Source organism: Haematobia irritans, chromosome 3 (assembly GCF_050003625.1).
Source record: "Haematobia irritans isolate KBUSLIRL chromosome 3, ASM5000362v1, whole genome shotgun sequence".
Lineage (NCBI taxonomy): Eukaryota > Metazoa > Arthropoda > Insecta > Diptera > Muscidae > Haematobia > Haematobia irritans.
The window spans coordinates 64571240-64594615 of NC_134399.1; the positions used below are offsets into that span (position 1 = coordinate 64571240).

At 31.5% G+C, this 23376-nt stretch overlaps 1 protein-coding gene across 1 annotated transcript; it reads left to right on the forward strand.

Annotated features, from left to right (window-relative positions):
- The first annotated feature begins 1410 nt into the window (after positions 1-1410).
- On the forward strand, positions 1411-20743 carry LOC142229035 (uncharacterized). The gene is made up of 3 exons (XM_075299572.1): positions 1411-1882; positions 20284-20404; positions 20473-20743. Exons 1-3 carry the CDS (start codon positions 1717-1719, stop codon positions 20654-20656), a joined length of 471 nt encoding a protein of 156 aa, XP_075155687.1. The 5' UTR covers positions 1411-1716; the 3' UTR covers positions 20657-20743.
- The last annotated feature ends 2633 nt before the right edge of the window (positions 20744-23376 follow it).

Here is a 23376-nt window from a genome sequence, read left to right on the forward strand (position 1 = left end):
TTGGAAGTGCACAATTCATCCGATTCGGTTGAAATTTGGTACGTCTAACATATGGTATCCAACAACCATGCAGGAATTAGTTCATATCAGTCCATAATTATATATAGCCCCCATATAAACCGATCCCCAGATTTGACATCCGGTGCCTTTTGGAGAAGCAAAACTCATCCGATCTGTTTGAAATTTTGTACGTGGTGGTAGTATATGATATTTAACAACCATGCCAAAGGTTGTCCATATCATTTCATAATCATATATAGCCCCCATATAGCCCCATCCCGAGATTTGGTTTTGGAGCCACTTGGAGGAACAAATTTCATCCGAGTCAGTTAAAATCTGGTACATTGTGCTAGTATATGGCCGTTAACAACCATGCCTAACTAGGTCCATATCGGTCTATAGTTATATATAGCCCTCAGATAAATCGATCCCCAATCACACAAAAATTGGTCCATATATACAATATGTCACAAAAACGGCCATATATACTTGTTTTAAAGAAATTTGTCTTTAATATTTTGTAAATTGCGATTTAAAGCTGCAAAGGTCCCTAGAAAATTTCTGCATCTTTGGCTCCCTTAAGAATTTTTGAATTAACGCGGACATTCGTGGACATGTGGACATCAAGTAAACAAGTAAACTTTTTTTTTAGTGTAGCAAAAATGTTTTATTTATTTTAAATTTCTTCATTTAAGGCATAACATCATAACACCAAAGGGACCCGAAAACGGGATACTTCCACCCTATAACAAAGTCATGTCAAATTCTTTGGTGATGATCCCAATCACTTTTTGGGATCTCTTTTTTGCTGGATAGTAAATCGATTGTTTGAGTTAATAACATGAGCACATAAGTATAAATCGATGTTCAATGTAGCTGATATTCGATACTCTGACATAGTGACTAATTAATTAGGGCTCATCTATCTCCCTTTTGGGGAGACATATAGGTCTTCCAACTACTTTCGATTGCTTGTAAGTAGCAATGCGGTGAAAGGATCATTTCTTCATATTGTTATGCCAATGACATCCCCAGCCATCTAACCAGACGGAATGGGACTGATATTGATGTTGTCTTTGTTGGTGGTGTTGTTGTTGTTCTTTTAGGTGAGGGTGTACGCATGTCGTTATGTATCGCCCCCCCAAATCATGACGCATTCATTGCTTCAACATTTACAGTGGCGTAACAATTTGCTTAACAAAAACAAACAAACATTGATGACGGTAACACCGAATAAGCCAGCCAGCCATCTAGCCAGCGAGCGAGCTAACTAACCTACGAGCGAGCGAACCAAGCAGCACACCAACACCGCAACTTGCCTTTTTGGAAAGTTGACGTTTGGGCCGCACATATAAATACGGGTGTTTGAACAATTTTGAAATTTAATTCAGTGCTCACTTTCGCTTGCAACGGTTCGTGAGTTGGTTTTTTGTGAACAATTTCTGGAGAAACAATCATACTACAAAACACACGATACTAAATAACATCAGCAACAACAAAAACGTTTCGGACATTTGACTAAAACAAACAAAAAAGAGAAGAAAAAAAAATACAAAAACCGTCTAGAGGCTTAAAGCGTGTATCTGTAATTCAAAAAAAAAAAAAAATCTACATAAAATTTGCTTAATCAAAAAACAAAAACTTAAAGCTATACCTATACGTTCCACCCTAATAAATTTCTATTAAATAAGAAGCAACCCAACAAAACAAATCAATATGAAATTCTTTATCAACACATTGGCTGTTCTCTTGGTGGTAGCCTGTGTCAGTGGAGCTGCCACAGATAATAAAGACACAAAGGAATCGGCAGCATCAGCTGCTGCTCCAGCTGAGGGTTCCATCAAAATCTACAAACGCCTGATACCAGCTGATGTGCTTAGAGGTATGTAGCCCCCAAAGAGTTATTAACACTATGCCGGAACTTTATTTCATGTGGTTCAAGTAGCCCATAATAAGAGATGAGTTGGGGTGGTGGTGGTGGTGGGGATTCCCCCATTTGAATTTGATATTATGGCATAAACGAGTTCATTACAAATATAGGCATGACACAATCTCGGAATGCATTTTAATTAGCTTAATATTCGGTGGCAATTGTTTACTAAGCCTATTGTGATGAGTTAATTAGTGGGTAATTTTGAAAGAGGAATAAGTCCATGTAAGGCTATTGAAAATAGCCACAAATAAATGAAAATTATGTAATGCATGTGTATGAACGATGTTTATGATTAATTGGCATTTTTACTGAGAGGTCGTATATCATCATCAAAATTGCTAATTAAAAAATATTTCCAGGAATTAAAAACTGCACTGAAAAAAAAAATACGCGTACCCCGTTCCAAAGATTTCTTCTTTATGTTAAAGACTTTGGTATTGATTCTAAGCAAAAAAAGTGAGGAATCTCATTAAGGATACATTTAACAAACAATTCACTTTTGAACTTTTTCATATTGAAAACAAATATAATTCCTAATTCAAGGTTCACTTCAAGTGAAAATTGTCTTTACAATAAAGTCTTGGAAAACGTCCCTTACACTAGAAAAAACCATATTGACTTAATATGAACAAGTATATACGGCCGTAAGTTCGGCCAGGCCGAAGCTTATGTACCCTCCATCATGGATTGCGTAGAAACTTCTTCTAAACACTGCCATCCAGAATCGAATTACTTAAGTTGCGGTAACGCTTGCCGATGGCAAGGTATCTTAAAACCTCCTAACACCATCTTCTAAATTGTATGTAAGTCCATACGTGGTATATATTAAATCAAAAAAGATCGATCCAATACGTATATAATTCAGTTTGACAAAGTAGACATAAAATTTTTACAAAATTTTCTACAGAAATAAAATTTTAACAAAATTTTCTATAGAAATAAAATTTTCACAAAATTTTCTATAGAAATAAAAATTTTGACAAAATTTTCTATAGAAAGAAAATTTTGACAAAAATTTTTACAGAAATAAAATTTTAACAAAATTTTCTATAGAAATAAACTTTTGACAAAATTTTCTATAGAAATAAAATCGTGGTAGATTATTTTTGGCTTGAGTGACAACCATGATTATGAACCGAATAAAATTTGAACAAAATTTTCTATAGAAATAAAATTTTGACAAAATTTTCTATAGAAATAAAATTCTGACAATGATGAAAATTTTATTATGAACCGAATAAAATTTTGACAAAATTTTCTCTAGAAATAAAATTTTGACAAAATTTTCTATAGAAATAACCATGATTATGAACCGATATGGACCAATTTTTGTGTGATTGGACCAATTTTGGTATGGTTGTTAGCGACCATATACTAACACCACGTTCTTAATTTGAACCGGATCGGATGAATTTTGCTCCACCAAGAGGCTCCGGAGGTCAAATCTGGAGAACGTTTTATATGGGGGCTATATATAATTATGGACCGATATGGACCAATTCTGCCACGGTTGTTAAAGATCATATACTAACACCATGTTCGAAATTACAACAGGATTGGATGAAATTTGCTTCTCTTGGAGACTTCGCAAGCCAAATCTGGATATCGGTTTATATGGGCGCTATATATAATTATGGACCGATGTGGACCAATTTTTGCACGGTTGTTAGAGATCATATACCAATACCATGTACCAAATTTCAGCCGGATCGGATGCAATTTGCTTCTCTTTGAGGCTTCGCAAGCCAAATCTGGAGATCGGTTTATATGGGGTCTATATATAATTATGGACCGATGTGGACCAATTTTTGCATGATTGTTAGAGACCATATACCAACACCATGTACCAAATTTCAGCCGGATCGGATGAAATATGCTTCTCTTAGAGGCTCCACAAGCCAAATCTGGGGATCGGTTTATATGGGGACTATATATAATAAGGACCGATATGGACCAATTTTTGCATGGTTGTTAGAGACCATATACCAACATCATGTACCAAATTTCAGCCGGATCGGATGAAATTTGCTTCTCTTTGAGGCTCGGCAAGCCAAATCTGGGGATCGGTTTATATGGGGGCTATATATAATTATGGACCGATGTGAACCAATTTTGGCACGGTTGTTAGAGACCATATACTTACACCATGTATCAAATTTCAGCCGGATCGGATGAAACATGCTTCTGTTAGAGGCTCCACAAGCCAAATCTGAGGGTCCCTTTATATGGGGGCTATACGTAAAAGTGGACCGATATGGCCCATTTTCAATACCATCCGACCTACATCGATAACAACTACTTGTGCCAAGTTTCAAGTCGATAGCTTGTTTCGTTCGGAAGTTAGCGTGATTTCAACAGACGGACGGACGGACGGAAGGACGGACGGACATGCTTAGATCGACTCAGAATTTCACCACGACCCAGAATATATATACTTTATGGGGTCTTAGAGCAATATTTCGATGTGTTACAAACGGAATGACAAAGTTAATATACCCCCATCCTATGATGGAGGGTATAAAAATGGGGCATCCTCAAATTTAAGACACGTAATATAAATTTTTTTAACTAAAACAGTTCTAAATAAAATCAGGGTTGATAAAGTTGACACTTTTGTACATTTTTTTGACACTATTTGAGCCTAGAAAGTCGGTAGTATGCCCTCGACATATTTCGCACCTTTTTCAACCTTTTTAAATTTATAGATTAAAATGTGAACGCTAGTCCGAATCCGTTTATCCTTATAGACAATTGTAACATTTCTCTCCAATCAAATAGAAAATTTTATTTTGGATCGCCTTAAAGCCTGCGGAGGAGGACAATATAACGTTGATAAATAGGCCTGAATCCGAATAATACAAATCCTAAGTCACGCATTGCGAGACAAGAGCATCACCAGCTCAGTCGACCCTGTCTTGAATGTCCATAGTTCCATTTAATTGACGTTTTTAAAGATATCGATAAGAATTTCGTACCAACCTCCATGAAATTTGGTATTGCAAATATTTTGGTGCAATGGAAAAAAATCAAATGAAAAAAGTACCTTTTGGCTTAAAAAGTACTTTTCCGAAGCTGATTCAGTACAATTTCCAGAATGCTATATATCATCCCTGATTAAAATAATGTTCATATACATTGATTTAAAATTTTTCAATAAATTAAAGATACACATCTTTGAAATATGTATCCCATCATTAATGTCGCCTGTCTTGAATTAAGGCAACTTTTCCTAAAAATAAACAAAAAGATTTTCGATTTAAAGAACTAATCATCAAATTATCTGAAATATTAAATCTTTGGATTGAAGATAAAATAAGTTCAACTATAGACTAATGGTGATATCGTTTGGGAAAAATATGTTGTATACATTTGATGGTGCTACTACAATGTTGCCGATTCCCTTCGCAAAGACCAAATAGTTTACGAATAAAAATGTGCAACACTGATACAAAATCCAAACAAAAAACATGTGGTTTGTAAACAAATGAAAACCATTTGCTTTTTATACCCTCCACCATAGAATCTGGGGTATATTAACTTTGTCATTCCGTTTGTAACCCATCGAAATATTGCTCTAAGACCCCATAAAGTAATATGTTCTGGGTCGTGGTGAAATTCTGAGTCGATCTAAGCTGTCCGTCCGTCCGTCCGTCTGTTGAAACAACGCTAACGGTACACTTTTACGTATAGCACCCATATAAACGGACCCCCAGATTTGGCTTGCGGAGCCTCTAAGAGTAGCACATTTCATCAGATCTGGCTGAAATTTGGTACATTGTATAAGTATATGGTCTTTAACAACCATGAAAAAATTGGTCCATATTGGTCCATAATTATATATAGCCCCCATATAAACCGATCCCCAGATTTGTCCTCCGGATCCTCTTGGAGGAGCAAAATTCATTCGATCCGGTTGAAATTTGAAACGTGGCGTTAGTATGTGGCCGTTAATAACCAAGCCAAAATTGGTCCACATCAGTCTATAGTTATATATAGCCAATCCCTAATCACACAAAAATTGGTCCATATCGGTTCATAATCATGGTTGCCACTCGAGCCAAAAATAATCTACCAAAATTTTATATCTATAGAAAATTTTGGCAAAATTTTATTTCTATAGCAAATGTTGTCAAAATTTTAATTCTATTGAACATTTTGTCAAAATTTTATTTCTATAGAAATTTTTGTCAAAATTTTATTTCTGTAGAAAATTTTGTCAAAATTTTTTTTTCTAGAGAAAGTTTTGTCACAATTTTGTTTCTATAGAAAATTTTGTCCAAATTTTACTTCTATAGAAAATTTTGTCAAAATTTTATTTCCATAGAAAATTTTGTCAACATTTTATTTCTGTACAAAATTTTGTCAAAATTTTATTTCTATAGAAAATTTTGTCAAAATTTTATTTCTGTAGAAAATTTTGTCAAAATTTTAATTCTATAAAAAATTTTGTCAAAATTTTACTTCTATAGAAAATGTTGTCAAAATTTTATTTCTATCGAAAATTTTGTCAAAATTTTATTTCTACAGAAAATTTTGTCAAAATTTTATTTATACAGAAAATATTGTCAAAATTTTATCTCTATAGAAAATTTTGTCAAAATTTTATTTCTGTAGAAAATTTTGTCAAAATTTTATTTCTATAGAAAATGTTGTCAAAATTTTATTTCTATAGAAAATTTTGTCAAAATTTTATTTCTATAGAAAATTTTGTCAAAATTTTATTTCTATAGAAAATTTAGTCAAAATTTTACTTCTATAGAAAATGTTGTCAGAATTTTATTTCTATCGAAAATTTTATCAAAATTTTATTTCTACAGAAAATTTTGTCAAAATTTTATTTCTGTAGAAAATTTTGTCAAAATTTTAATTCTATAGAAAATTTTGTCAATATTTTATTTCTGTAGAAATTTTGTCAAAATTTTATTTTTCTATAGAAAATTTTGTCAAAATTTTATTTCTACAGAAAATTTTGTCAAAATTTTATTTCTACAGAAACTTTTGTCAAAATTTTACTTCTATAGAAAATGTTGTCAAAATTTTATTTCTACAGAAAATTTTGTCAAATTTTTATTTCTACAGAAAATTTTGTCAAAATTTTATTTCTATAGAAACTTTTGTCAAAATTTTACTTCTATAGAAAATGTTGTCAAAATTTTATTTCTACAGAAAATTTTGTCAAAATTTTATTTCTATAGAAAATTTTGTCAAAATTTTATTTCTATAGAAAATTTTGTCAAAATTTTATTTCTACAGAAAATTTTGTCAAAATTTTATTTCTACAGAAAATTTTGTCAAAATTTTATTTCTATAGAAACTTTTGTCAAAATTTTACTTCTATAGAAAATATTGTCAAAATTTTATTTCTACAGAAAATTTTGTCAAAATTTTATTTCTATAGAAAATGTTAACAAAATTTTATGTCTATAGAAAATTTTGTCAAAATTTTAATTCTATAGAAAATTTTGTCAAATTTTTATTTCTATAGAAAATTTTGTCATATACTTGTTTATTATAATAAGGATTTTGAAATTGGTATTTTTTGTACATTAATGGTCTTCTTAATATATCGCAAAAAGAGTATACAAAGTCCCTAATGAGATCTGTATCTTGATTTCAATTTTAGCGATTCTAGATTTTTAGTTCCTAGAAAATGTTCTTATTTTAAAGAAGCCGCATCTTTGGTTTGGAATCAATACCAAAATCTTTAGGGGAAAGTTAGGATCTTTGGATTAAAGTAAACTTTTTTGGGTGTACAGTACAAAATGGGTTACACTTGGCTCTCGCCTTCAAAATAGGATATTTAGAATTAAGTTAATAAGACCAAATAATATTAAATAAAATAAAGTCAAACTGTAATGAATTAAATTATATAAAATAATGTTAATTAAATTAAAATAAAATAAATTGGAATACATTTATTGAATTACAAAAATGCAGCTTCTCTAAAACATATCAAAATACATTTAAATCAAATGAATACAAAATAACCTAACTATATTGAATAAATTATATAATTTAATATAAAGTAAATTAAATTATAGTAAAAAAATAAAATATATTTAAATAAAATAAAATAGTTGTATTCAATTAAGTGAAATAAATTAATATACTCTAAAGCAAAGCAAAATAAATGTAAATAAAGTCAACATAAAATAAATAATAAAAAATCTACACTGAAAAAAGAAGCGGAGAATACAAGTAAGGATACTTTTAAGACACAATTCTCTTTTAAATTTGGGTTTTGTGTACTTGCTTTGTTTCTTCATATGCTATCAAAGTCCTTTAAAAACAAGTTAACGACAACTTTATTTTCCAAATTCAGACATGACTTCCAGTAGAAATTATGTTATGTTTCAAGTAAAAAACGTCTTTAAAAAAGTTTTGAAAAATATGTCCTATATTTGAACAATTTTTTGCTTTGTAGTCAAAACGCAAAAAGACAACAAATTTAAAGACAATTTCATTAATTTTAAAGCATTTTTCTGAATTATTAAAGTCAAGTTGACCTTAGCCCAAACATTTTTTCTTTCATTTTATGATACCCACTTTTAAGTGAAATCACTTAATTATAAGGACAATATGACTTCATTGAAAAATATGACTTCTATGCTAAGCAAAATATGCATTCGTATTTTAACGACATAAAATCGTTGACCTCACGATAATATTTTTTTTCGGTGTATCTATATTGAATATAATGAAATAAAATTCACTAAAAGTAATAAACTAATTCAAATTAAATATAATTAAAATAAAATAAACTGGAATACATTTAATTAAGTAAAACAAATGGAGTTTCTGTAAAGCATGTCAAAATACAATTCGCTGATATTTCTATTCCATGGATTAATATTTGAAGAGAAATATCTGTGAATTATATTTCATTATTTTTTTAATTTACATCAATTACGTGATTTTAATCTAATTAGTGTTTTTTAAAAAAACTAAAAAAACATTTTTTAATTACTCTTAAGCATTTATCTAGATTACTACCCCTTATGTGTGTGTGTGCGTGGGCTCCAAAGTATTAAATAAGTGCACTGGAATTTCAAATGAATTAATGCAATATTCGATTGCAGCTAACAGCTGCTACAGCACCGGCCGGTTTTATTATATTCAATTTTTTTTTTATTTTTGAGATTTTTGTGGCGCACCTTTTTAAGCCGTTTTTTCTAATACACTTTGTATTGGCAAATTTGTATACCTTTTCCTTTGTAGTTTCGAGAAAATTTTGGAATTATCTGAAACAATGGTAATTCGAAGAGTTAAATATGACTTCATTGTATGCCATACCCAGATTTGGTTAAGCTTCAGTGAATGGCGACCGGTTCCTAAAATCACGTTTGTGAACCACATTTGGCCATTTCAACCAATATTTCAGCTGTTGGGAGTTTTTTGTTCGTCTAATAAAAAAATTACTTGTTGTGTATCTATTCATTCATTTTTTGTTTTAATGCTAATACTTACATTTACCTGCTAATGGCTAAAGCATGCTCTAAATCACTTTCGGGGTTTTTTTCCTCTACTGACCATATATAAAGGCTTAATTTTGTTTAACATTTGAAAAATCTTTTGATTAAATCAATTTTTTTTATTTATATATCTTTTTTGTGCCATTAGCATTTTGAATAATCCGGTGACATAACAAAAAAAAAAATTATGACAGAAAATATTATCCCTTCATTTGTTCATCTGAATGTAACTTAATCCCAAGATTTTTTAATATTCTCAAGATGTGAATTACAGAAGAGCTATTTGTGATAAATTGAAAAATACCCAATAACATTAACATTAAATGCCCAGCAAAAAAATTTGGAAGTTCTTCCATAGGCACAACTTTAAAAGCACTTCGAAAGATGTACTCCCAAATATGTTCTTTATTTCAACAACACAGGAAGTTGTTTTAATTCAATTATTTATATCACGCCTTTTTTCTTATTTTCAATGGGTAAATTTAATTTTTTTGTTTCAAAAATGTTGAAAACAGAGTAAGCTTTAATAAAATGGTACAAATTATTGAAATCTTGTCGAAAAAAAAATCAAAACCTATTCAAGAAATATTGCGAATTTTTCAAAATATTTTAATTCAAACGTTTCGGAGAAGCGTTAGAATGCATTAAAAATCATAAAAAATTATAAAAATTATTTATTTTTCAAAATATGACAACATTTTTTAATTCACATCCAAAACACTGAATTTGAATCACAGAGTAAGAAGTGATGCAAATTCAGTGCAACGGCTGTTGAAATGGTGGCCATCCGTCCTATGACAAGCCCGTGTTAAATTCATGCCTTTTGTGCCAATTTTGCACTACTTCCGGATCCAAAAAGAACATTTTCACTACTTTTTTGGCGAAGCTTTTTTTACTGGGTGGTGGGTCATATCTTTTAAAGCACTTTACATCGTAATATTCGTAATATCTCAGGATAGTACTCATAACATTATTAGTCCGATAATATTTCATCAAGATATGCGATTGGAGTCCTATAATTGCAGATATTTTGTGACGGGCTAGTTATATTATTTATTTCTTCTGTTGAAATGACACTAGCCACAAAGAAATTTTCATTAAAATTGATTCCTCGAAAAATTTCTCATGTTTCAACATTAAATGAAAAATGCATTGCAACAAAGAAAAAATTCATCGTATTCAAGAATATGTTGCGTTGTCCCAATTTTAATGGGGAATTTCGTTAATATAGTAAAGTTTTTTTACCAGTGTAGTTTGGGAAAGAAAAGTAATGTTTACATATTGCAATAGGTTGTGGATACCTCAAATGCACTGAAAAACATATTTACGTGATATTAAAGATTTCGCAACCTAAATTTTAGGATGCGAAATTTACAAAATATTAAGGATAAATTTCATTAAAATAATGAAATTTTAATTAAAATAATGTTTATAATCTTTGCTTCAAAAATTTGTTTCATTAAATTTAGGACACACATTTTATAAATTTGCGTCCTTCCGTCTAATTTTCCTTAAAGTAAAGAAACACATTTTTGACTTAAAGAAATTGTCCTTAAATTTACTGAAATATTGAAAATTTAGATTTAAGATAAAAACGCTTCAAATATAGGCTAAGACTTATTTTGAAAATTTTGCATCTTTGGTTTAAAGTTTTTGTGGAATTACGTTACGTTGATGTATCCGTTATAATTTGGATTTTTAAGGTGTCATTTGTTTGTACATGAGTAGCTTTATTGATATACCGGGAAAAGTGAATGAAAATTCGATAAATGGAATCTCTATCTTAATTTTAATTTTATTGATCCTAGATTTAAAGCCAGATAGGTCGCTAAAAATGTCTTTATTTTAAAGAAGACGCATCTTTGGCTCGGAATCAATACCAAAATCCTTAAAGGAAAGTCAAAATCTTAGGAACCAAGTAAATTTTTTTTTTTTTAGTGTGGGACATTTACTCGCAGAGATGGAATATGATCACCTCAAGCATGTTTCATATACACTCAACAAAAACATAAATTGGCCTTATTGGTCCATAATCTCTGGTCTGGCTCTGCATAGAGGTACTTTTGGTCGTGCACCCAGAGACGGAATATAACCACCTCCTAGAGCAAAATTTTATTTTTTGAGTGCGAACATATAACACGTTTGCCACAACCATGTTATATTCTCACGGGCAGTGTGTCTCTGCTTGCAACAAAAATGTTATGTTTGACGAGAAAATAAAAATTTGCGGCAAAAATGTTGCCGTTTGCTCTAAGAGGTGATCATATACCTTCTCATCAGCATTTCGCAGAAGAGCATTCCAGAATATTAAAATTATGTTTATTCTCACCTTTGATGCAATTTCAATAATTTACCACTTCGGAAATCCGAAAGATGAAAATCGAGCTTTCGAATATTTAAAATTTTTTAAAAGTCGGCATTATGATTTTGACTAAAATATCTAGTCCGAACGTTTCTACTTGATTATTGTAGTTTGAGATAAAAAAAATTCCAGCTCTATATCTTATCCAAACTTATGGTAAAATTATTTTTCCTGTTTCATGGATCTTGCTCAATTAATCTCGTTTGTGGGATATAATTTCTAGATCAGTCTGTAATTACGACAAAATTATCCCATGACTTAATTGTGTCAACTTCCCATTTAAGCTCCCACAATTTAATGCAATCCCTTAAATAAATTTTCCATTACAAAACGCTAAAAAAATATGGTTAATTAAGTTTACTTGCACAAATATAAGATGACAAAATCGATTGCCAAAATCCAATAGCTGTAAGGCAGCACGCGATCCAATTATGTCAATAACGATTTATGGCAAATGTTTGAAATGGACATATTTGACTGGCACAATGATAATGATGGTGGAGAAACAGAGAAACAGCATTACATTCATAACTGGGGAGCATTGTCACAAACTACAGCAAATGGAATTTTTGCAATTTTTTTGTTTTTGTACAGATATCGAAAATACACTCACTCGCTCACTCACACGAAATCAGAAACAGGCAATTTAACTAGTTTAACTTACTTAAAATCCACTAATAAATAACTAATTGCAATAGCTATGGCAACAACTTACGTTATTTTGTATAATTAACACAAAACTGGTATAACGATTTACCAAAAAGTAAAATGGTTTCAAGATGAAATCTTGTATTGACATAAATCAGTAAACGGGCAAAACTGATACGAATAAAGTTTTGCGTTTCACTTTAGTAACTGTAACACATTTCAAATTTTTTACGAGGTTCGAGATTCCAAGGAAATCCAAATTGTAATCGAAATTTAATTGCTTTCAAATTGTATTTAAGAAACAGCACATCGGTGCACGAAAATATTATTTGGAAGAATAAAAAAGAAAATGTTTTTTATTATTTACTCTATATATTAAAATTTTCATCAAGATTGCTAAAATAGACTAAATGCGACCTAATTGATATACCCAATATAAATTCGGTGTGGTCAAAGCCAATAATGGTTGTAAAACTGATGTTAAAATTAACTTAAATTTATTGGAAAAAAATATTTTGTTCTACACTGAAAAAACTCACCAGTGAACCCACCAGGAAGAAGAATACTGGTTAATTTTAGAAAATTTTATCTAAACAGTATTACCAACGCTGACATCACTCAAAAAATTTTATTAGACAAAATTAATTGTTTTCCCGTGTTAAAGAATATTGTAGAAATGTCTTTAGTGCCATACGAGGTTCACGATGGGTGCCTTTGTAGTAAAATCTACAAATTTTAAGAAATAAGGAACTATTATGTGAAAAATATGAATTTAGTAAAGCTTTATGTTTCATTTATGTATAATTATTTTCCCTTTTTTTAATGCAAAAAATTATTACAGTAAAGGAAACTTTCTCCAAACATAATAATTCCATGAACTAAAATAAAGATAAATAGGCGTTAGAGAAATAGAGGTTAATTTTTTTTTTTTTTAGAGTGTAGTTTATTTATAAAATTTTATAAGAAAATTTCCCCAACCCAGCGAATTTTTCTTTATTCCATGATTATGAACTAAATGCCAATAAAATTTCAATAACATACAAATACTGATTTTGAAAGAAACCGGTTCAATTTTAGACATAGCTCCCATTCTGGATATCCCAGCAACAAAATTTGGAAGTTCTTCTAGAGGCACAACTTTAAAAGCACTTCAAGAAGATGCACTCCCAACACTCAAAAAAAAGTGAACTCTCTATTTCACTAAAGCCAATTTAACTTTATTTTAGTTCATGGAATTATTATGTTTGGAGAAAGTTTCCTTTACTATAATAATTTTTTGTTTACGTTAGTTAAATTAACTAAAACCGAGGAAAAAAATAAACTCGAATGAAGCATAATGATTAACTAAATTCGTACCTTCCACAAAATAGTTCAGAATTTCTTTAAATTTGTAAAATTTACCAAAAATGTGTTCATCATGAACTTCGTATATCACTAAAGACATTCTTGCAATTTTGAACTCCAAGTTTTTCCTTCAAACTGCAAAATTTTCTTTAACAAGTGAAAAATCTTAGTTATGTCTAATAAATTTTCTTGAATTTGTCGAAAAATATTTATTTATTTTGATGACATCGGCGTGATGCCAACGTTTGTAATACTGTTTAGTTAAAATTTTCTACAAATATTCATATTTTTCTAAAATTAACCGAAACTTTTCTTCCTTGTGAGTTCACTGTTTTTTCAGTGAGTGATGTTCTTTATTTTAACTACCCAGGAAGTTTTTTTAATTCCCAACTTATCCTTATAAAGATAAGTTGGTTTTTTCATACTTTTAATGGGTAATTTTAACTTTTTTGTTTCAAATATGTTAAAAACAGAGTAAGAATTCATAAAATGGTACAAATCATTTAAATTTTGTCGAAAAAAATGCTAAATCCAATCTGAAAAAATTGTGAATTTTTGAAAATATTTGAGGTCAAACGTTTCCGACAAGCGTTAGAATCCATTAAAAATTATAAAACAAAAATATATAAAAATTATTTATTTGACAAAATATCACAGAATTTTTTAATTTACTTCCAAAACATTGAATTCGGATCACACCTAAAGAAGTTATGCAAATTCAGTGCAACGGCTGTTGAAATGGAGGACTTCCGTCCTATGACAAGCCCATGTTAAATTCATCGCTTCTGCGTCAATTTTGCACAACTTCCGGATCCAAAAAAAAAAACATTTTCATTACTTTTTTGGCGACGTTTTTTTGCTGGGATGTACGCCAATTTTGGTTGAAATCGGTTCAGATATAGATTTACATAAAACTGTTTTACATAAAACTGTGCACGGGGAGTAGCACTAACGTTCTCAATATACATGCCAATGTTGGTTGAAATGAGTTCAGAATTAAATTTTAGAACCATAACAAATTTTGTCCAGATCGAGTCAGATTTAAATGTATGTATATGGGAACAAAACCTTTTACAATGAAACCTCTGAAAGGTAGACACCCATGATCGCCTAAATTTTGTCCACCATTGAGAGGTGTCCCGGTATGAGAGGTTAATATAGCAAACGTCCTCAGACAACTGTCCATGTTTGGGAGGTGTCCAGTTTTCAGAGTGTCCACGTTTGAGAGGTTTCACTGTATATATAGCACACAACATATGACAGATTTGATATGGTATCGAAAATGTGGATCCGAAAGTGGTACAGGGTTTAATATTGTCGGCTTCGTTCAACTTTAGACTTTCCTTCCTTGTTTCTTTTCGGGAGGGATGAATTTCCTAAATGGTAGATAAAAATCCAAAAATGTCAGAAAATTTTCGTTAATTTAATTATTCTCAAAATTTGGAATACAATTTAGTCCAATTTTCGCATGAGATAGTTAATTTTTCCTATACCATAGCCTCCATTTTTTCTGTGCAGCTTCAAGATTGGAGTTTCTTTTCACTTTAAATGAAAACTTTTACATTTCATGACAGTTTTTTTTTAATCCAATGAGTTCTTTTTCAAATCAAATAGAATCTTCTTCAACTCAAATGAAACTTTTATCCTTTTAATGAAAGACTAATATGGAAAGGACTGAATAGTCTAAGTGAGTCTGAAACTTAATCGGGCTACCACTTTAACCTAAGCCTGATATCAATGCAGGGCGATTTCCCATCCAAATTAATAACTTTACTTAGTATTACAATTGTAATACGAACCTATTGGACCAGAAGATTAAGGGATTTTAGGGTATTAATTTTCCAGCAAAAATAAATTGGAAGTTCTTCTAAAAGCACAACTTTAAAAATACTTCCACTTCCACGCTTTTTTAATATTTTTAATGGGAAATTTAATTTTTTTGTTTCAAATAGGTTAAAACCCGATCAAAAATTAATAAAATGATACAAAATATTTAAATTTTGCCGAAATAAATGTTAAATCCATTCTAGAAAACTTGCGAGTTTTTTGAAAATAATTGATGTCAAACGTTCTAGACAAGCGTTAAAATGCATTAAAAATCATAATTTAAAAATTTAAAGTTTATTTATTTGTCAAAATAAATCATATTTTCTTAATTCATATCCAAAACACTGAATTCGCAGCACACTTTAAGAACTGATGCAAATTCAGTGCAACGGCAACTGAAATGGTGGACATCCGTCAACCCATGTTAAATTCACCGCTTCTGCGCCACTTTCGGATCCAAAAAGAACATTTTCACTACTTTTTTGACGAGGTTTTTTGTGTGGTTTATTGAAAAGAATATGTCAGATATCAATCTCCACAAGCCTGATTATACACATGTTTCATCGCTGGCTAAGCTGAATTTTCCATAGCCTTTAGTGTAGATCTGACAGTGGGATATGATCCATTGTGGAACTTATATGCTAATTTCTTATTGAAATATATACGAGATTTGATTCTAATAAATATTCTGAATTTAAAACCACTACACTCAAAAAAATGTGAACCCTCTATTTCACTAAAGCCAATTTAACTTTATTTTAGTTCATGGAATTATTATATTTGGAGAAGGTTTCATTTACTCTAATAATTTTTTGCGTACGTTAGTTAAATTAACTAAAACCGGGGAAAAAAATATACCCAAATAAAGCATAAAGATTAACTAAATTCGTGTCTTCCACAAAATAGTTCAGTATTTCTTTAAATTTTGCAAATTTTACAAGAAATGCGTTCATTATGAACTTCACGCAGAGAAGTAATATGATCACCTCAAACATGTTTCAAGAGCAAAATGTTATTTTTGTATGGTGTACATGGTCACATGTTTGTCACTAAAATGTTATTTTTTCGTCAAATATAACCTGCTTACAGAAATCAGCTACATGATTTCCGAGAAAATAACATGGTTGCGAAAACCATGTTACATGGTCACCTCCCAAAAATAACATTTTGCTCTTAAAAAATGTTTGAGGTGATCATTTTCCTTCTCTGGGTGTTCGTAAGTCACTAAAGACATTCTTGCAATTTTTAACTCCAATTTTTTCCTTCAAACTACAAATTTTTTTTTAACAAGTGAAAAAACTTAATTATGTTTAATAAATTTTCTTGAATTTGTCGAAAAATATTTACTTATTTTAATGACATCGGCGTGATGCCAGCGTTTGTAATGCTGTTTAGTTAAAATTTTCTAAAAACTTTCTAAATTTAATCGAAAGTTTTCTTCCTGATGGGTTCACTGTTTTTTTTTTTTCAGTGTATGTATCGAAATGTCACACACGTAAAAGTAGAACCAATAGTCTTTAAATATTTTTTATATATTTTCTAAATTATCAACGTACTCGACCTACCCCTATATTCAAAATATGCAAATACAAGTTTTAAATGCTGAACCCACTCAAAAAGAGTTTAAATCCACAAATAGAGATTAACATCGTTTTTAGTTTTTGTTTTTAATTTTTGTTTTATTTATTATACTTTCCCCCGGCAAAATGTACCACGTGAATTCAACTGGAAAAAAATTAATGTCAGATACCAAATTTTTCATATACACAAAAATGATTTAAAACATGCTGGGATTCGATATTAAAATAACAGCGAAAGTGAAAGTAACTGAAGCGATTTGTATTCACTTTAAATCGTAATATATGAGAAACTATTATGACCTGTTTATTAATACAAAAGTCGAGTATATTTTGAAAACAAACAATAAACCTTCGGAATTATGCGTGATGATAATGAGGAGATGGGCGCACTGCACATGCGTATTTGTTGTATAACATAAGAAGTGGTTTACGAATGATTCATAAAGTGTCATGATTTTTATTGGAATAGCTCAGTTAAAATTTGGAATATTTAATTGTTTTAGTAGTGCAGAGTTACTTAACTAATTTTACATATTAAATTAAATTATGATTTTTATACCCTCCACCATAGGATGGGGGTATATTAACTTTGTCATTCCGTTTGTAACACATCGAAATATTGCTGTAAGACCCCATAAAGTATATATTCTGGGTCGTGGTGAAATTCTGAGTCCATCTGAGCATTTCCGTCCGTCCGTCCGTCTGTTGAAATCACGCTAACTTCCGAACGAAACAACCTATCGACTTGAAACTTGGCACGAGTAGTTGCTATTGATGTAGGTCGGATGGCATTGCACATGGGCCATATCGGTCCACTTTTACGTATAGCCCCCATATAAACGAACCCCCAAATTTGGCTTGCAGACTCTCTAAGAGAAGAAATTTGGTACATGGTGTTAGTATATGGTCTCTAACAACTATGCAAAAATTGGTCCACATCGGTCAATAACTATATATAACCCCCATATAAACCTATCCCCCGATTTGATTTGCGGAGCCTCTAAGAGAAGCAAATTTCATCCGATCCGGCTGAAATTTGGTACATGGCGTTAGTATATGTTCTGTAATGACCATGCAACAATTGGTCCACATCGGTAAATAATTATATATAGCCCCCATATAACCCGATCACCAGATTTGACCTCCGGAGCCTCTTGGAAGGCCAAAATTCATCTGATTCTGTTGATATTTAGTACGGGGTGTTAATATATGGCCTCAAACACCAGATTTGACCTCCGGAGCCCCTTGGAAGAGCAAAATTCATCCGATTCGGTTGAAATTTGGTACGTGATGTTAGTATATGGTATCCAACAACCAAGCAGGAATTGGTTCATATCAGTCCATAATTATATATAGCCCCCATATAAACCGATCCCCAGATTTGACCTCCGGTTTTGGAGAAGCAAAATTCATCGGATCTGGTTGAAATTTGGTACGTGGTGGTAGTATATGATATTTAACAACCATGCCAAAAGTGGTCCATATCAGTCCATAATCATATATAGCTCCCATATAAACCGATCCCGAGATTTGGTTTTGGAGCCTCTTGGAGGAGCAAATTTCATCCTAGTCAGTTGAAATTTGGTACATTGTGCTAGTATATGGCCGTCAACAACCATACCTAACTAGGTCCATATCGGTCTATAGTTATATATAGCCCTCAGATAAATCGATCCCCAATCACACAAAAATTGGTCCATATCAAGTTCATAATTGCATATATCCCCCATATAAGCGACCCCAATATATCAATTCTGGCTCCCTACGTACCGTGCAAAAGTCCATATCGATTCGTAATTATTTGTAGACTTACCTACACATACCTTTTTTGTTTAATATATACCACGTATGGACTAAATCACAATTTAGAAAACGATTTAAGATACCACAACCCAAGTAATTCGATTGTGGATGACTGTCTTTCGTAGAAGTTTCTACGCAATCCATGGTGGAGGGTACATAAGATTCGGCCTGACCGAACTTACGGCCATATATACTTGTTATTTTTAATACCCTCGACCATAGGATGGGGGCATATTAACTTTGTCATTCCGTTTGTAACACATCGAAATATTGGCCCAAGACCCCATAAAGTATATATATTCTGGGTCGTGGTGAAATTCTGAGTCGATCTAGCTATGTCCGTCCGTCTGTGGAAATCACGCTAACTTCCGAACCAAGCAAGCTATCGACTTGAAACTTGACACAAGTAGTTGTTATTGATGTAGGTCGGACGGTATTGAAAATTTGCCATATTGGACCACGTTTACGTATAGCCCCCATATAAACCGAACCCCAGATTTGACCTGCGGAGCCTCTTGGAGGGGCAAAATTCATCCGATCCGGTTAAAATTTGGTACGTGGTGTTAGTATATGGTCTCCAACAACCATACAAAAATTGGTCCATATCGGTTGATAATTATATGTAGCCCCATATAAACCGATCCCCAGATTTGAACCCCGGAGCCTCTTGGAGGAGCAAAATTCATCCGATCCGGTTGAAATTTGGTACATTGCGCTATTATATGGCCGCTAACAGCCATTCAAAAATTGGTCCATAATTATATATAGACGATTGCCAATCACACGGAAATTGATCCACATTGCCAAAACTAATCTACCATAATTTTATTTCTATAGAAAATTTTGTCAAACTGAATTATATAAGTATTTAATCACAATTTTTTCTATAGAATATTTTGTCAACATTTTATTTCTATAGAAAATTTGTATTTTTATAGAAATAAACATTTTCAAAAATTTATTTCTATAGAAAATTTTTATGTGTTCCTGGTGTGTTCGCTGTTTTTTTTTCAGTGTGCTAATAATATTAAAAAAATGATAATTGAAAGAAAAATTAAGATCAATAGGGGGAACTTTTTTTATAAAGAGTTAATGCATGATCATCTTTTTCTATTGCTTTTAAACAAAGTTTTATTCAATTTTGGTTTTACTCTTTTACTTCTAAACCAGCAACTTTGTTTATTAGGTTGGGGTAACATGGAAAAAAACTGTCCATATGGAATCCTTGAACCATTACACATAACTATTAATTTATTATGTTATTATTTATTTCAATGAAAATTAAATTATTTTTCTGTTTTCTATTAATTTTAGATTTCCCTGGCATGTGCTTTGCTTCAACCCGCTGTGCTACTGTTGAAGTTGGTAAATCATGGGAGCTGACACCATTCTGTGGTCGTTCAACTTGTGTTCAAAATGAGGAAGATCCTACCAAGTAAGCTAAAGCAAAACATCCAGAAATTTAACAAAAAAAATAATAAAACCTACTTTTTCCATTTTCAGATTATTGGAATTGGTCGAAGATTGTGGTCCATTGCCATTGGCTAATGACAAATGTAAATTGGATACTGAAAAGACCAACAAAACCGCTGCCTTCCCCTTCTGTTGTCCCATCTTCACCTGTGAGCCTGGAGTAAAATTGGAATATCCCGAAGCTATCAAAGAAGCACCAGCTAAAAAGGAATAATTCCAATTAGGTTATAGTTCATCTCTCACTCACTTTTTGTATATAAAATCAATAAATAAATCCAAAATTTCCTAAAAAAACTCAAAACGAATACCATTGAATTATGAAAAACAAGGTTCTGTCATAAAAAAAAAAAAAATTAAAGATATTATACAATTTATGATAACTTTATTTTATAACTACATCTTATTTGTTATGTACAAAATTTTCTAAATCAGGTCAGAATTAGGATAGATGTAATTTAGATGTACTACGTGACTTCAGTATATCCAATTTCGTAGTTGTAAAACATATTTTAATCTTGTTACTTTCCTTGTTAATAACCAGATTTGTTATTTTTTTATTATATTTTGATCGCATTTCTATTTAATTCATTACAATTTTTTTGTATAAAAATTCAATATCCCATAAAGAAATCCATCATTAAACATTGTTTATGAAAATATCTAAATTGTAACCTGTTAACTCCTTGGACAATAAAAAATATTGCAAATTTTAAAACCATCTAACATACAGGTTTTATTGTTAACAATATCAATTTTTTAAATTTTGCATTGAGGAATATGTATCACATTAATAAGGTCATCCTCTGATCAGTTCTTAATATTGACAAAAAATCTTATTCAATCACAAAATTAGTTGATCAAATTAATTATATACTGAACCACTCTGTGGAACAGGACATTTTAAGTTTGCATGTAACCTGTTACGACGAGGAGTTTTGAAAGGAAACTATGACCTTTGATTTATGGTAGTGGGTATTTAAGATTCGGTGATTCGGATGCTCATCCCCCCGTCCGCTCGGTTATTTGCCCTTCCGACTCGGTTGCAATTTAGTGTGTGATGCCAATATGTCACCCTCTAAATACCATGACAAAATTTACCCCATATCAATTCATAGTTATATATAGACGTCTATATAAAAACTAACTCATTTTATGGAACTACACTGCAAAACCAGTGAACCCACCAGGAATAAAATTTTAGGTTAATTTTAGAAAAAAATTTGATACTTTTACAAAATTTTTGACTAAACTGTATAACTCCGCGCTTGTATCATGCCGCATTCGCAAAAATAAGTAAATATTTTTCGACAAATTCAAGAAAATTAATTGGACATATTTTTCTTTTTCACTCATAAGAGAAAATTTGATAGTGTGATTGAAAAAATTGGACTTCGAAAGTGCAACTTACACTAGTTTACACTGCAAATGTACATTTGATGAGAGCCGACTTCTCTTATGTATTTTGATCTGCTGAATTCGACAAAAAAAATTTTACAAATTTATTCCGTTTTTCATTTTTCGATCGTTTCTTCTAGTTGGTTTTGTTACTTACGTTAGAGTATCATCTATACGACCATGAATAGAAACTCGCCGTTTTAACTTTAATGGTTTATACTTTTCTGATGGAAAAGGTCAATTGTAAAATACGATTTTTTGAAAATTTGGCATTTTCGCATCGATATTTTTTGAACCACTTAACATAACTTATCACAGATCCATGATTATTCGCCATCTTAATACCTTTCGTTTAAGTACCAACAACGATATAAGCGGACATTTCTAACTCGAGATATAATTTGTTTAGTGAAAAAGGAGCGTAAAACTAATAATAACGGGATATCTCAAAAAAAAAAAACTGTTCCATAATTTTTTTGAATTCAGAGGATCAAAATACATAAGAGAAGTTGCCTCTAATAAGAGTGCACATGAAAAAAAAATTGTAAACTAGTGTTATTGGAAAAATTTTAAGAAATTTAATAAATTCTGTTACGAATTTACTAAATATTTATACTTCATTTGTGTATAATTTGTATACCCTCCACCATAGGATGGGGGTATATTAACTTTGTCATTCCGTTTGTAACACATCGAAATATTACTCTAAGAACCCATAAAGTATATATATTCTTGGTCGTGGTGAAATTCTGAGTCGATCTAAGCATGTCCGTCCGTGCGTCCATCTGTTGAAATCACGCTAACTTCTTGAAACTTGGCACAAGTAGTTATTATTGATGTGGGTCGGATGGTATTGCAAATGGGCCATATCGGACCACTTTTACGTATAGCCCCCATATAAACGGGCCCCCAGATTTGGCTTGCAGAGCCTCTAAAAGAAGCATGTTTCATCCCATATGGCTGAAATTTGGTACATGGTATTGGTATATGGTCTCCAATAACTATGCAAAAATGGGTCCACATCGGTCCATAATTATATATAGCCCCCATATAAACGGATCCCCAGATTTTGCTTGAGGAGCCTCAACGAGAAGTAAATTTCATCCGATCCGGCTGAAATTTGGTACGTGGCGTTGGTATATGGTATCTAATAACCATGCAAAAATTAGACCACATCGGTTCATAATTATATATAGCCCCCCAGATCACATCGGTTCATAATTATATATAGCCCCCAGATAGGGAGCCACCGTGGTGCAATGGTTAGCATGCCCGCCTTGCACACACAAGGTCGTGGGTTCGATTCCTGCAACGACCGAACACCAAAAAAGTTTTACAGCGGTGGATTATCCCACCTCAGTAATGCTGGTGACATTTCTGAGGGTTTCAAAGCTTCTCTAAGTGGTTTCACTAGAATGTGGAACGCCGTTCGGACTCGGCTATAAAAAGGAGGTCCCTTGTCATTGAGCTTAACATGGAATCGGGCAGCACTCAGTGATAAGAGAGAAGTTCACCTCTGTGGTATCACAATGGACTGAA